We start from the raw sequence: 14,968 nt of genomic DNA on the forward strand, positions 1-14,968 counted from the left end.
GACCCCAGAAGGTCGGTGCTACGACCGAAACACAGCCCGTGTCAGGTCTATGCCACAATTATACATAAGAACATAAGATTTGCCACTGCTGGGTCAGACCAGTGGTCCATCGTGCCCAACAGTCCGTTCACATGGCGGCCCTTAGGTCAAAGACCAGTGCCCTATCTGAGTCTAGCCTTATCTGCATATGTTCTGGTTCAGCAGGAACTTATGTAACCTTTTCTTGAATCCCTGGAGGGTGCTTTCTTCTATAACAGCCTCTGGAAGAGTGTTCCAGATTTCTACCATTCTCTGGGTGAAGAAGAACTTCCTTACGTTTGTATGGAATCTATTCCCTTTTAACTTTAGCGAGTACCCTCTCGTTCTCTTCACCTTGGATAGGGTGACCAATCTCTCTTTCTCTACTAAGTCAGTTCCCTTCAATATCTTGAATGTTTCGATCATATCTCCTCTTCAAGGGAGAACAGGCTCAGTTTCTCTAGCCTCTCATTGTACGGCAACTCTTCCAGTCCCTTAACCATTTTTGTCGCTCTTCTCTGGAACTTTTGAGTAGTACTATGTCCTTTTTCATGTACGGTGACCAGTGGATGCAGTATTCCAGGTGGGGGAGTACCATGGCCCGGTATAACAGAATGATAACCTTTTCATATCTGTTCGTGATCCCCTTCTTAATCATTCCTAGCATTCTGTTTGCCCTTTTTGCTGCCACTGCACATTACGCAGACGGTTTCATTGACTTGTCTACAAGTACTCCCAAGTCTCTTTCCTGGGGGCTCTCTCCGAGTACAGCACCAGACATCCTGTATTCGTGCATATGATTTCTGTTACCGACATGCATCACCTTGCACTTATCCATGTTGAACCTTATTTGCTATTTCGCGGCCCATTGCTCGAGTGTGTTTATGTCTCGTTGTAGGTCTTCGCAATCCTTCTGTGTCCTCACTACTGTAACTCATATTTGATTGTGTTAACTTTGCACCGTTTTTTGAAATCAGTTGCACGAACAAGATATTAGTTCCACTTCCTTTCTCCAGTTCAACTCCTTGCAACAAGGCCTGTACATGTTTAGCTCTTAGCAAAGTTATGTTCAATTTCTGTTATTTTCCACAATAAAGTGCAGATATTGAAGGTTCATTTAATAAAATACTGCTAAATGTTTTGCATAAAAAGTCTTTTTATCATTGTTTGATGGCAAAGAGTGTTTTCCTAGTCTTTTGTGGTTGTAACACTGTATTAGTGGGATTCCAAGGAATCTGACCCCACTTATAATAAGCATACTGGAAACTCTAGTACAGTGGTCTCAAACTCAAACCCTTTGAAACCTAGAAACATGATGGCAGATAAAGGCCAAATGGCCCATCAAGTCTGCCCATCCGCAGTAACCATTATCTCTTTCTCTCTCTGCCACTAGGGTGTCTCACCGACATGTTTCGCTAGATAGCTTTATCAAGGTATAACCCTAATTCATTTTTACTTGCCCCTCTCCTGACCACTTGAATGAAAAGTGGTCAGGAGAGGGGCGAGTAAAAATGAACTAGGGTTATACCTTGATAAAGGTATCTAGCGAAACATGTCAGTGAGACACCCTATTGGCAGGACCACATCACTATAAAAGCTAAGTAATAGTCTTTATTTCACTCCATAGTGTTATAACAGCACTTTTTTAAATATTTAAAATATCATATTTAAGTACTTTGAAGATAATTGATCCAGTGACAAGGCAGCACGTAAAGCCCGAGGCAATGAAGTTTTGAGCCTTTGGTGGTGTTTCTGAGGATCTGGTTCTAATAGTTTAAGATCTACGGAAGAGTGTGTGCCAGCTGAGATAACTGGTAGCACGGCGATACAATCTCAATGGAGACAGGAATTGCCATTCCAACCATAACCAGTCTGGAAGATTTTCCATGAGCTCGGGGAGGATCCAATACATACCCTGATGCATTATATAGGCTTGATGGTACCTATAAAAATTGGGAAAATTTACCCCCCCTTCCCCCCCCGCCGCAATTGGTTTTTGTAAAGATACTGAAACAATTCTCGCAGTTTGACTCAGCCAAATAAATTTTAGTAAATTATTTTCTGGTCAAGCACAATCAAACACATGGGGAAAAACTTAAATTCACACAGTTTTTACAACTTTAGGTTTTTCTGGACAATTCTAGGGTAACACACGAGAGGATTCCTAATTATATAGGAGTATTCGCCTCTAGTGTAACTGCATCAGCTTTCCCCAGTTGTTGTCTCTCCCTGAGCATGCCTCGGGTTGACCTATGGCTCTCTCCCTTCCTCCTCTACTTATGCAGCAAAGAACAAAGAGGTCACTCCAGTTCCAAGCATTTATCTGAATGTTTCTACATTCACTGGTCAAAGTACTGTCCCTCACCATCCCTCTAGTACCTCACAACATTCCATTGCATCCGTCAGTCGTCCCAGCTTTCGGTATGCCACTGCCATGTGGTACTGGCTCATTGCACGATACTTGAGGCTCCATCCTTTCCCGTAATCATTCACCAGCTCAGCTGCCTTACATGGGAAGAACAAGGCTTTCTCGTAATCCTGCAGGACAGACAGACAGACAGAAAAGTACTAGATCTCCATTAAGGAGATGTGCTGCTTAGAGGTTGAGAGACTAGGTCTGGTATAATCATACAATTTTATCTCCCTTAAGGCTATTTGATGAAAATCTTCATTGAGCTACCAATGAAATGGTGTGAACTAAATCAAAATAAATATCTCCCCCTTTTACGAAGCCGCATTAGGCTTTTTTTAACCGATGCTCATAGGAATTCTATGAGTGTCAGAGCTAATACCACCGCAGCTGGCGATAAAAAAAAATCTAAAGCGGCTTCGTATAAGGGAGGGTAAATTATGTTTGGCCCTGAGCCACACCAAATAGCAATACCCTGACTTCTGCAAAGAAAATTATTATAGAAGTGTGGTCCACAAGATAATGAAATGCCTGGGGCAATGCAATCCTTAACTTGCCCCCCTCCCCCTCCCCCTCCTTTTATGAAGCTGTGTTAGGCTTCTTCTTTTTTTTTTTTTTATCACTGGACACAGCAGTAAACACTCTGATGCTCATAGACTTCCTATGAGTGTCAGAGCTAATACCGCCATGGCTGGCGATAAAAAAGCCTAACACGCTTCGAAAATGGGAGCCTTAATTGTGCCATCACTATTACTACTATTAATTATTTCTATAGCGCTACCAGACACACGCAGCGCTGTACAGAGTCACAAAGAGTAAGAAAACAGTCCCTGCTCGAAAACAGGCAAGACAGACAAACAAGATGCCATGGATACAGTTAAGGGGAACGGTTAATCAGCGGGCTGGGTTGGAGGGCAGAGGAGTAGGGTTAAGGATTGAAAGCTGTATCAAAACATTGGGTTTTCAGTCTGCTTTTAAACAAGGGAAGGGGCTTGATGGACAAATTCGGATAATTTATTCCAGGCATAGGGGGCAGCTAGATGAAAGGAACGAAGTCTGAAATTGGCAGTGGAGGAAAAGGGTAACGGAGTTCTCTGGGAGGTGTATAAGGAGAGAGAAGCGAGGAGAGATATTGAGGGGCAGCAGAATGAACACACTTGTAGGTCAGTAATAAGATCTTGACTGTATGCAATGCCAGTGAAGTGACTTAAGGAGAGGGGTGACATGAGTGTAGCGAGGTTGATAGAAGATGAGTCTCGCAGCAGAGTTTTGCACAGATTGCAAGGGGAAGAGGCAACACTGAGGAGTAGATTGCAGTAATCTAAGCGGGAGGTTACGAGAGCTTGAACAAGGGTCCGGGTAGTGTGCTCAGAGAGGAAGGGGTGAATTTTGGTGATACTGAAGAGATAGAAGCGCCAGGTCTTAGCAGCATGTTGGATATATGCAGAAAATGAGAGGTCAGAATCGAAGATGACTCCAGAGTTACAAGCAGAGGAGATTGGAACAATGACAATATTATTTACAGAGATGGAGAAAGGAGAAGGAAGAGCAGAGGGTTTAGGAGGAAAGAGCCCATACTACTTCCTAAATCTCGGCACAAGCCCCATTACATTGGATAAGTTACCTAAACCCTGGATCAGTCCATTATCAAGTTTGGAAATTATGCAGATGTTCTACGAACACAGTACCGCACCATGATAGTAATACAGCACATGATGGCAGATAAACACCTGCACAGACCATCCCGACTGCCCAACAAGAGGGAATCAAATGCTCGTACTTGGTCCCACCACTCTTGGAACTCAAACTGTACTGTAGAAGGTGCTAACGCATGTGTAGTTCCTTCCTTCCCTCCCCAGTGTGGCCAGTACGTCAACTCAGTCCCAAGTCTAATTGTCTGTATTTTAAATATTGTACAATTTTTACCTTTTGTGACTCACCTAGGAACCTAGGAATAGGCGATCAAATCAGATTTTAATAAAACTAAACTAAAGCCCAGTCCAGCCCATCCAACTCAAGTCTCTGCAGAATCTAGGAAGTTTTCAGACACTTGGCTGTTTTGACTTCTGCCCTTTTGCTGCATGGTTTGTTTGCTTTTTTTATAATCTATGAGCTATGAAGTTAGCTCACAATCTCTTTCTTGAACTTCTTTTACATCCTCTTTCCCTCTCCCCAGTTTAGGGCCTGAGTAACTAAACTTTCTTTCTCCATAGACACAGAAAATCCTTAGTAAATCAGGCCATTGGGGTATTTAGGTATATTGGTTCCAGATTAACAGTCCTAGTTTTGCCCATGTGGACCTGCAGTTCATAAAGGAATAGAACTAGAAGTCAAGCTATTAGCCAGCTTGTCTCCAATTATTTTGCCCTTACTGCCTTTATTGACCCACTTTCCAGCCTTCCTATTTTCTTAGAACCGTGGATTGTATGACCAGCATGGGGAAATGCCTAGGTCTATCTACTCTGCCCACTCTAAGGCTTAATTTTTGTTCTCTTATCACTAAGTAGATGCTTGGAATAGTCTTCAGGTAGAGGAGGGGAAGACATAGACTGTGTATGAATTCAAGAAAGCGTGGGATATGCAAGTGGGATCGCTTAGGGAGAGGAGGAGATAGTGGATGCTGCAGATGGACAGACTGGATGGGCAATTTGTTCTTTATCTGCCATCGTGTTTCTCTGTTTCTATAATGACAATAGCCATATCACAATTTAAAAGGATTAATTAATAATTTAAATAGTGCTCAGACACACAACCTTAGTGTTCTAGTGTAAAGACACACAACGCCAGTTGCCATCAGACCATCATGGCACTATTAATGTCTGTACCACTTTATAACAATCCAACATCCATTTACTATAAAATAATTTTATCTTTGTGGTGGTTACTGCTTCTCCGATGGTCACTCTCTGCCACTAGGGTGTCTCACCAACATGTTTCACTAGATGGTCATTTAATAAGCAGCTGGTGTCATTTGTAATTTTTGGCTTCCAGAAGTTATTATTTATTAGCACATGCACAAGCACTTTATAACACCAGCTGCTTATTAAATGACCATCGGAGAAGCAGTAACCACCACAAAGATAAGCTTATTTTATAGTAAATGGATGTTGGATTGTTATAAAGTGGTACAGACATTAATAGTGTCATGATGGTCTGATGGCAACTGGTGTTGTGTGTCTTTACACTAGAACACTAAGGTTGTGGGTCTGAGCACTATTTAAATTATTAATTCTTTTAAATTGTGATATGAATATTGTCATTTAAGTTATTATCACAATTGAAAATATATATATATATATCCCTATATTTATTTATTCTCCGTTTCTATAACCATAAAGCTCTATGACCTCACAATGCAGGTGTTAAGAGCCTTAGCCTATAGGGAGAGGAGGAGATAGTGGATGCTACGGATAGGTAGACTGGATGGGCCATTTGGCCTTTATCTGCCATCATGTTTCTCTGTCTCTATAACCATAAAGCTCTATGACAATGCAAGTGTTAAGAGCCTTAGCCTATAAGGAGAGGAGAAGATAGTGGATGCTGCGGATGAGCAGACTGGATGGGCCATTTGGCCTTTATCTGCTGTCATGTTTCTGTTTCCAGTGAAGGTAAATCCCCGACAGTGCTAGAAGGCACTACAATGTAACTCTACCCTCCCATTCCCTTTTTTCCTCACTGTCAAGTTTGTCCAGTTAATGTCTTAATGTCCACTATATGCACTTCTAAATATTTATTATTTTAACTTCCTTTCAATACTTATTTTTTTAATTTAATGTAAACCGGCCAGATATTTGTTTGATGGTCGGTATATTAAAATCTAATAAACTTGAAACTTGAAGGCCAGAAAGGGTCAGGTTTTCAGGATGTCTGTAATGAATATGCATGAGACAGAATTGCATACAAGAAGTACAATCTCAAAATCTACCTCAACCATATGCATATTCATTAGGGGTATTCTGAAAATGTAAACCCCCCTTGCAGCTCTTGAGGGCCAAACCTAAATGGCACTGGTCTAGGGGATATTCCAAGATCTAGCATATTGTCCCTCTCATTCCTGCTTCCAGCGCGTCACACCTCTGTATTACCTTTAGTTGAGAGTAGAAACCTCCCAGACTGCAGCACACACGGCACTCTAGCATCTTGTCGTCATTATTGTGAGCGTATCGCAGAGCCTTCTCAAAGCACTCTAGAGCCTTCTGGAAGTTGCTGAGGCCCAGGTAGGCATTCCCCATGCTAAGACACACCTGTCCATTCAGCTGCAGACTGACTGTGGTCCCCTGCATATTTAAGCACGTCTTGCAGTAAGAGATGGTTTTGTGGAATTCGCACAGTTTCTCATTGCTGCGGGCCAGATTCAGGTAACTCTCTGTGAGGTAATCAGGATCCTCCATTTCCCGAGCTGTGTCAATCTGGATCACTGCAAACTTGGAGGAGATGACATTAGTAGTTAATTGAAGCCGCGCTCAAGAACACTTAAAAACATTTCTGCCATGGGAAATACAATAATTCAGTTATGAACTGGCTAGTTTAAGACCTAACTAGTAATTGTAATAGTGGACTGTGTAATACAGTGAAGAAAATGGATTTTAATAATGGTGGTGAGGTGATATTCTTGTTTTTGCCTCCATGTCTCTGAGCATATACATATATATTTTGTGATATAAAAGAAAATTTACAATTACTAAAAAGCAAATTCATGGGGGAGTGACTTTTTGTATTGTGACACGTGTTATTTTGCTCATCACCATTAGATATTTTACCAAATTTTTGGTTCTCCACTAATTGATTGATTGAGTTGGTGTAAGACCTAGGCCAGGGGTAGGCAGTTCCGGTCCTCGAGAGCCGGAGCCAGTTCAGGTTTTCAGGATATCCACAATAAATATGCATGAGAGTCTCCCTCCAACTTAGGAATCAAGGAAACTCTTATATCTTGGCATCCCAAGTCCTCTAAATTTTCTTCACACTTCTACCTCTAACCCTCTGTTGTAGTTCCTTCCTATTTCTCCTACTGTAAACTGCGTCGAGCTCTACGAACGTGGAGATGATGCAGTATACAAACCTAAGGATTAGATTAGATTAGATGAGAGAGATTTGCATCTCAAGGAGGCAGTGCATGCAAATCCATCTCGTACATATTCATTGTGGATATCCTGAAAACCTGACCTGGCTCCGGCTCTCGAGGACTGGAATTGCCTACCCCTGACCTAGGCAAAGGCTGTATAACGTCATCATACTGTATAAGTTAAGGACAGCCCTTCTGTGCATGTGTATTCAGTATTTAAATTCCCCCTTACTTACATATCAGGAACAACATTTCCATGGCACGAGAATATCCTACTTTATGTAATTTCTAGTAAAATACTCCAAGGTGTGCATTTTTAAAAGTTTAGGCACTGTTTCCTCAGTGTAAAAAAGACATAGCAACCATATTCAGCCGAGTTGATTTTTAGCAGTGGACAGTATTAGGCAGTAATATATTACTAAGTAATATATTAATTTTAAAAGTAACTGTAACAATTACTTTTTTCACTAACAAGTAATATAGGGGGGGTCCTTTTATTAAGGCACGCCAACTGATTTAGCGCACGCTAAATGCTAAGGCATCCATTATATTCTGTGGGCACCTTAGCATTTAGCGTACGCTAAATCGGTTAGTGCGCCTTAATAAAAAGGACCCCATAATGTCTCATTAATTTAGATGGTGAAAGGGGATGGGACGTTATAAACCAAGTAATTCTCTGCGGTTGCAATTAAAGCAGTTTCCATATTATGAGGGTGAATCAAAAATTAAAGGCCATTGTTAAATTACGCGATAACCGGAACAAAGCTAGTGAAATGCGACATATGCACTCGTGCATAGCATGTTGGATAGTTCGCCCGCGTATAGTGCAGTGTTTGGCCTTTAGTTGTGTGACAGCCATGAGGTCAGAAACATGGACATTTCATTGCACCCTTGGAGAACAACATGTATTAGTGTGCTTTCTTTGGGCAGAGGGAGTGAAACCTGTGGAAATTCACCATCATAAGAACAGCCTTACTGGGTCAGACCAAAGGTCCATCAAACCCTGTAGCCCGTTCTCACGGTGACCAATCAAAGTCACTAGTACCTGGCCAAAACCCAAGGAGTAGCAACATTCCATGCAGAATCCCAAAGAATAGCAAGATTCTGGAATCCTCAGAGTAGCAACATTCCATACTACCAATCCAGGGCAAGCAGTGGCTTCCCCCATGTCTTTCTCAATAACAGACTATGGACTTTTCCTCCAGGAACTTGTCCAAACCTTTCTTAAAACCAGCTACGCTATCCGCTCTTACCACATCCTTTGGCAGACTAACTGTGGTCCCCTGAAGATATTGACTCAGCATGGACATAGCACCATGAATCAACAAAAGGTTTACGAGTGGGTAAAAAGTGGGAAGAACAGGTGCAACCACCGAAGGTTATTCTAGTCATCCATCAACATCATGCACACGAGAGCACAATGACAGAGTGGATGCCTTGATTAGAGAAGACTGACGGATAATGGTGTCTCAATTGGCTGGAAATTTAGATATCAGCTATGGATCTGCATTTGTCATAATGCATGATGACTTGGGATATAAGAAAGGCTGTGGACGATGGGTTCTCAAACAGCTTACTGATCTGTACAAGCAACAGCGTGTGGAGGTTGTGACCCAGTTCCTGAGACGGTATGAAGAAGATCCGAGTATTCTGGAGAGAATTGTCATTGGCGATGAGACGGGTGCATCACTTCGACCCGGAGATCAAAAGATAAAGCATGATGAAATAAAGGAAGCAATGCTCACCTGACTTTGGAAGCAGCCCAAAAACTTCTCTGCAGGAATGCACTTAGCTTGCACTGCAATCGCCTCACTGGACCACTGCAAGTACTAGCTAAGTGCTATTTGTTTAAATCTAAGTTACCATAAAGTAGAATTTACAAATTTGGCGAAATTATTCACAAGAATCACAATGGAGGCAAGAATCCAAGGATGAAATGGGCGATTGTGCTTGAAATCCCAGATGTGGACTATCCAGAAGATTTCCAAACACCGGAAAGTGATATCCAAGTTTCCAAGTTTATTTAAATTGTGATAAAATGCAAATCAAAACTTCTAAGCGTTTCACAATTTATAATTAAAAAGGGGAGACAGAAACGAATAAATACTCACAAAATAATACATGACCAACTAGAAACGATAGGAAAATGGGGAGAACTACGAATTAAGAGTAAAGAATACATCAAAGGTAAACCACAGTGGGGAAGCTAGGGAGTAAAGATTATAGAATAACCCTGGCTGTAACCAAATCTAATTAACAATCAATGCATCTCAGAATAGGTAGGCCTTTAGATTTCCCTTAAATTTATCTAAGTTGTTTTCTGCCCTAATATGAAGAGGTAAGGAATTCCATATTGTAGGAGCCAAAATTGCGAATGAAGTTGCCCGACGTGTGCTAATAATTTTCAAAGATGGTATATGGAGTAAATGCTGAGACGAGGATCTTAAAGCTCTTATAGGTTATAGTTTATGAATAAAGGCTGGTTCTTTAGTGGTTTGAGCCCTGAAAGAAAGGATAGCTATTTTATATATGATACGATGTGGAATTGGCAACCAGTGAGCTGTTTTTAGTAGTGGAGTGACATAGTCAAATTTCTTTTTGTTTGTAATAATTTTTTATGGCTGTGTTTTGTATCAATTGTGAATTAGAGGATGACACAGCTTTAAAAATGTTACTCGTTCTTAAGCCGGGGACTGCCTGTATTTAAAAACTGTTTTTGGTTTTTTTTTCTTGTGGCCAGGAAGTGATACCAGAAGGGAGCCAAGGCCGGCTCAAGGAGCCAGTGGAAGAAGCTGTTCACACCAGCAAACATTTCAAGAGGCACACAGGAGGCAGAGAGGATCCAGCGCCCTTATGAAGAGGGTGCATAGGGTGGTCCACAACCCCCCCTCACTATGCCATTGCTCAGACTGCACTTCTTGTAACCTCTGATGAAATCTAGTATAAAAATGGATAAATACACAAATAATTTTTTTTTAAAGCATTTGACTGTTAATGCTGTAAGGACATGGTTGTTCAGTCAGTCCCAGGTGATTAAAAAATGCAGTCTCTAAAAAAGCATTGGCACGATAATAAACATCCCGTTAAAGATATTAGATGGAGAATTTTTGACGCAGTAAGGATGGGGAGGGAGGGTGGCAACTGTTTGAAAATATTTTAAAGAACAGTTCTGGATATTTACTTTGAACTCAGTAAACCCCTTGGGGTTAAATTTGGAGATTGGATGGATGTCTTTGATCTGAACTGAGTAGTCTGTGATTGGTGGGTGGGGTTAAGAATATCATCATAGGGAGGTACAAAAAATGCACCGACAATGCCGGAACCATTGCGTGTCCAGAAATACGGGGGGCATTCAGTTAGGGTTAGGAGGACGGACTGAGACATCCAGGTTTTACTTCCATTGAAAGCAATGGAAGTAAGAAGGACAAATTGAGAAATATGGGTTTTGCTTTCGTTGCTTTCAATGGCAGTAAAACCCAGATATTTCAGTCCATTCTCCTTTTTCTGGAGCCATATGGTAACCCTACATTCAGTGGGTTATGGCAGTAAAAAGGTGGGTGCAAACTTCATATAATTAAATATAAAAATTAAATCTAAGGTAGGGAATGAGTAAGCAAACAATCATTTTCGTCTTTCCATATGCAGGGGAAGTCCTTGCAAAAGCCGCTGTTAGGTGAAACGTGTTGGACATATTCCCCCAGGCCGACAGACACTGTGTTACAGATACAGATAAGTTTGCTCTTACCAAACTTCTTTGATACCTACAAGAGTATAAGTATGATGAAGTTTATATGAGGTTTAAAAATATAAGTAAGACAATAGGTAAAATGATAAGGCTGATGACGAGGTGGGTGTGTGAATCTCACCGCGATGAGGTTTGAGCAACTCTTGTTGAGTACCAACAGTTTTGACGTGCTTTTAAAACGCATCTTTTAATAGAATCTTTTGTTGCAGTATTCACCTGTATTCTTCATCTTTTGCGAACCGCATAGAACTTAGCGGAATTTGCAGTATCGAAGTGATTTTTATGCTATGTTATGTTTGAGTGACACCGCTGAAGCCTGAGTAAAGTTTATTAAAAGAATCGAAAAAGGAAAGTTTAAAGGACTGGGAATTGACACTGGTACTTTAAGAATCTTGAGATAGAAAATTGGAGTGCGCACAACATTGGTCTCTATAAAAGCTGCATCTTAAGTTCTAGAACTCATTGCCAGTTTGGATAAATTCCTGCAGGAAAAATCTATAAACTGTTATTAAGGTAGACCTGGGAAAAGCCACAGCTTATCCTTGTGGTTAAGCATCATGGAATCTTACCATTTGGGGAGACTCTGCTAGGTACTTGCAGCCTGGACTGGCTACTGCTAGAAGGAGGATACTGGGCTATATGGAGCCTTGGTCCAATTCCGTAGGGCAACTCTTACGTTCTTATCCAGGCCATCCTGCGAACATAGTGGAATACCCACCCAACATTCTTTCAGCAACACCCATCCTCCCAAATCAGAATCCATCAACTCCTTCCCTTCCTACAAGGGCAACTGTTTGTAAGGAGGAGCTTCCCTCTTCACTCCCTTTCCCTTTGATCTCAAGGCCTTTATGTTAATCCTGTCCACTTCCTTTCAGTGTTCAGGGCTGCCTTTCTGATCATGCAAGTTCCTGGGCTAGCAGGAACAAAAACGCCTCTGTCAGCAATGCACACAATCTCTCTTGCAGATTACACCCTTGCCATACACTGTAGGTGGTGGTAGATATTAACTGAAATAAGAGATCCAGTTACCTTCAGCATATCCTTGTACCTCCCCATCTCCGAGTGTGCGGTGATGAGACAGCCCAAGACCCGGAATCTGCCAGTAGGATGTGTGGTCTTGTCCAAAACTTTCATCCAGATTTGGAGGGCTTTCTCGGTCTGGTTTGACTGGTAGAGATAAAGTCCCTTCTCGATCTGTTGCTTAGTTTGGTCTTGACCCATCTCAGAACCAAAAAGCCTCATAAGATCCTGTGCAGTAGAAAGCAGCACTTTGCACTCAAGATAGCAAAAAGAACAAGAAAGAGATCTCTAAAGTTAGAGGCAAATTGGGGGTGTGCTCTGGGAACCATCCACAGATGCCTCAGAGACCTGAAGTAAATAAGGAGCAGGTTCAAGAAGCAGAAAATTTCTACAACTGGTTTCCAGCCCTCCAGAAAAACATCTCATCCAGAGCAAATGCCTGTTCAAGCAGTGCAATTAAAATGTAGCTTGGTTAATAGATCAGATCTGAAAGCCCAAAGCAAAAGGAAGCAAAACTGATGGAATACATGCAGCCGCTCTGTCCGAGACCCCTCCCAGCACCCCTGCATTGGCCACAGCTGTGCCTGTCAGTTCAGATCATATGGCATCAAAGGAATGCGAGTCTTAGTGACTCCCAAGGTCATAGGGAGCCAGAAACAAGTCCCTGCCCCTTCCACATTGCCATACACAGAAACGGGAGCTAGATCTAAGTATCGCCCCCGGCACCCTCCCATGATCATACAGTATATAAGCATATGTGTGTATATATTCGCCTCTCCTCCTCCACACTCTAAATATATATCCTCAGTTCCTTCGTGTTCCTCCTTACAGCATGGATGGCACATAAACTGAAGCAATTCATATGTTAATATCACTCTACTTGTTTTCCCTATTTACACACATGAAATCCATACATACTGTATATAAATATCCACGCAGACAAATCAAAGAGAGGGGCCAAGAGTATTTTTATGCCTTCAGAAATGGAGAGAGCAAGTACCAGGGCGAGGGAAGAGGCCCTGCAAGGTGGTCAGCAATGCTGTCTGGAGAGGCAGGAATGAAGATCCCAGACAATGGATTACTTACCTCTAACAGGCAATCCTTGATGACTGTAGATCACGTCATCTGTGACACTCCTTGCACTATTTGCAGAGAGGGCATACACTTTATACAGAAGGCACACCCTTAATGACATTGCCCCTGGAACAAAAATGAAGACTAACCAAAAACAAAACAAACAAGCCATGTTGCATGTTAAATGGAAAATGAAGCGAAAACATTTTGGGCTTATCTCCTCCTATGCCCCCCTCCCCCCATGAGCTCCATACTCCGTCCCTTCTACCTTGCTGCGCCATATCCTTGGAACAAGGCAGGCTCAGTCTCTGGCAGTGCTCAAGGCCCAGTTGAAGCCCTTCAAGAGTGCTTTCAACTCCTAACTCCTCTCACCTTGGGTTCTGCATCCCTAACCCTATATGTCATGTCTGTCGGTCAGTTTGACACTGCGTCACAGCAGCACACAACTCTCCTTGCAATCTTTTTTTTTCAATTTGTTGCACGTTGTTGAGGCTCAGGTGAGATTTTCACACATTCTGGACCCAAGGAAGGAGCATTTCTCCAAAACACGGCCCGTGTCAGGTCCTGTGTCTACACATACAAGAACCACAATTGGGAGTATCAAATTTCAATAAAGAATCCTGCACTTTGTACATCGCTTTTGCAGTTTTTTCTTGTTCTTTGGTTGACTTTCAACTGTCAATCGGTTGGATTGCTCTTGGTGTTTATTGTGAGTTTCTATACCGCTACTAATGACTAGGGAGTCAATTCAGAGCAGTTTGCATGAGCTTCTGTAGAGGTGTTACAATACAGAGTTACAAAGAGCTTCTGTGGGGTGTTACAATACATGGGCTCTATACAGAGTTACAGGGGCTTCTGTAGCAGTGTTACAATACAGAGTTATTAAGACCGGCATAATTGTGGCATAATCAATCATCCTACTTATGTTACTGGGCGGCCCATTGATCGTCGTCCTTATTTGCATATGTTCATACCAAATCAATCGTCCTACCTATATTCACATCTAATATTAGGTTTACTATCGCAGCTAAGTACACAATATATACACAACAGCTGCATCCATATCCGATGTTAAAACAACCAAAATGCTTTAATAAACAGCTTGTGAGCTCCAGCAGTCAGGAACTGCACTAGGCCTGCGCCGAACTGTGCCTAGTGCTTAACTCTTCTGCGCAGGCACCAAGCAGAGTTCCAGCAAAACAAAGTCACTCCCAACCCAGTATAAATTATATCGTAAAAGTTATAACTAAGTATTCTGCTGGTTAACTTAGTGTTTTGAAAAAGTCTACGATCAAATTTATCTAAGGTTCTGCCAGCAGGAGTGCTGGCATAGGTTCTTGAAGTGCTTGTTTTTTCAATGCAGATTCTATCAGGAGTGATTGATGCAGCAATAGAAGCTTATCAAATGCTGTGCAAGATTGGATTCTATACAAAGAGGGGTATAATCAAAAATGAGCCTAAGCCTGAGGTTGGACATTTTATGCAACACATCCACAAACCCAGCAGGAAAAATATCCATTTTCAAAGCCGCCAAACGTCTATTTTTTTATTTATTTTTTTTAAATGAGCTAGGTATGTTTTGGTCCTTAGGACATCTACCTTTTGTGCCCATTTTCAAAAATAAAAACATCCACACAAA

At 41.7% G+C, this 14,968-nt stretch overlaps 1 protein-coding gene across 2 annotated transcripts in view; it reads right to left on the minus strand.

The window, feature by feature from the left end:
* RAPSN (receptor associated protein of the synapse) overlaps nucleotides 1-14,029 on the minus strand; it is a 41,276-nt gene extending 27,247 nt beyond the window's left edge. Inside the window, exons 1-3 of one of the 2 annotated variants that reach the window (XM_033927850.1) lie at nucleotides 12,265-14,029; nucleotides 6,514-6,852; nucleotides 2,398-2,523 (exon numbers count right to left, since the gene is read on the minus strand). In XM_033927850.1, the coding sequence (XP_033783741.1) occupies nucleotides 2,398-2,523; nucleotides 6,514-6,852; nucleotides 12,265-12,477 (678 nt within the window). In that variant the 5' untranslated portion in view covers nucleotides 12,478-14,029. Of the gene's footprint in view, nucleotides 1-2,397; nucleotides 2,557-6,513; nucleotides 6,853-12,264 lie in introns of both variants that reach the window. The other variant, XM_033927849.1, reaches the window with a different exon arrangement.
* Between the last annotated feature and the right edge of the window lie 939 nt (nucleotides 14,030-14,968).

The sequence above is a fragment of the Geotrypetes seraphini genome, chromosome 19, assembly GCF_902459505.1.
Source record: "Geotrypetes seraphini chromosome 19, aGeoSer1.1, whole genome shotgun sequence".
NCBI lineage: Eukaryota > Metazoa > Chordata > Amphibia > Gymnophiona > Dermophiidae > Geotrypetes > Geotrypetes seraphini.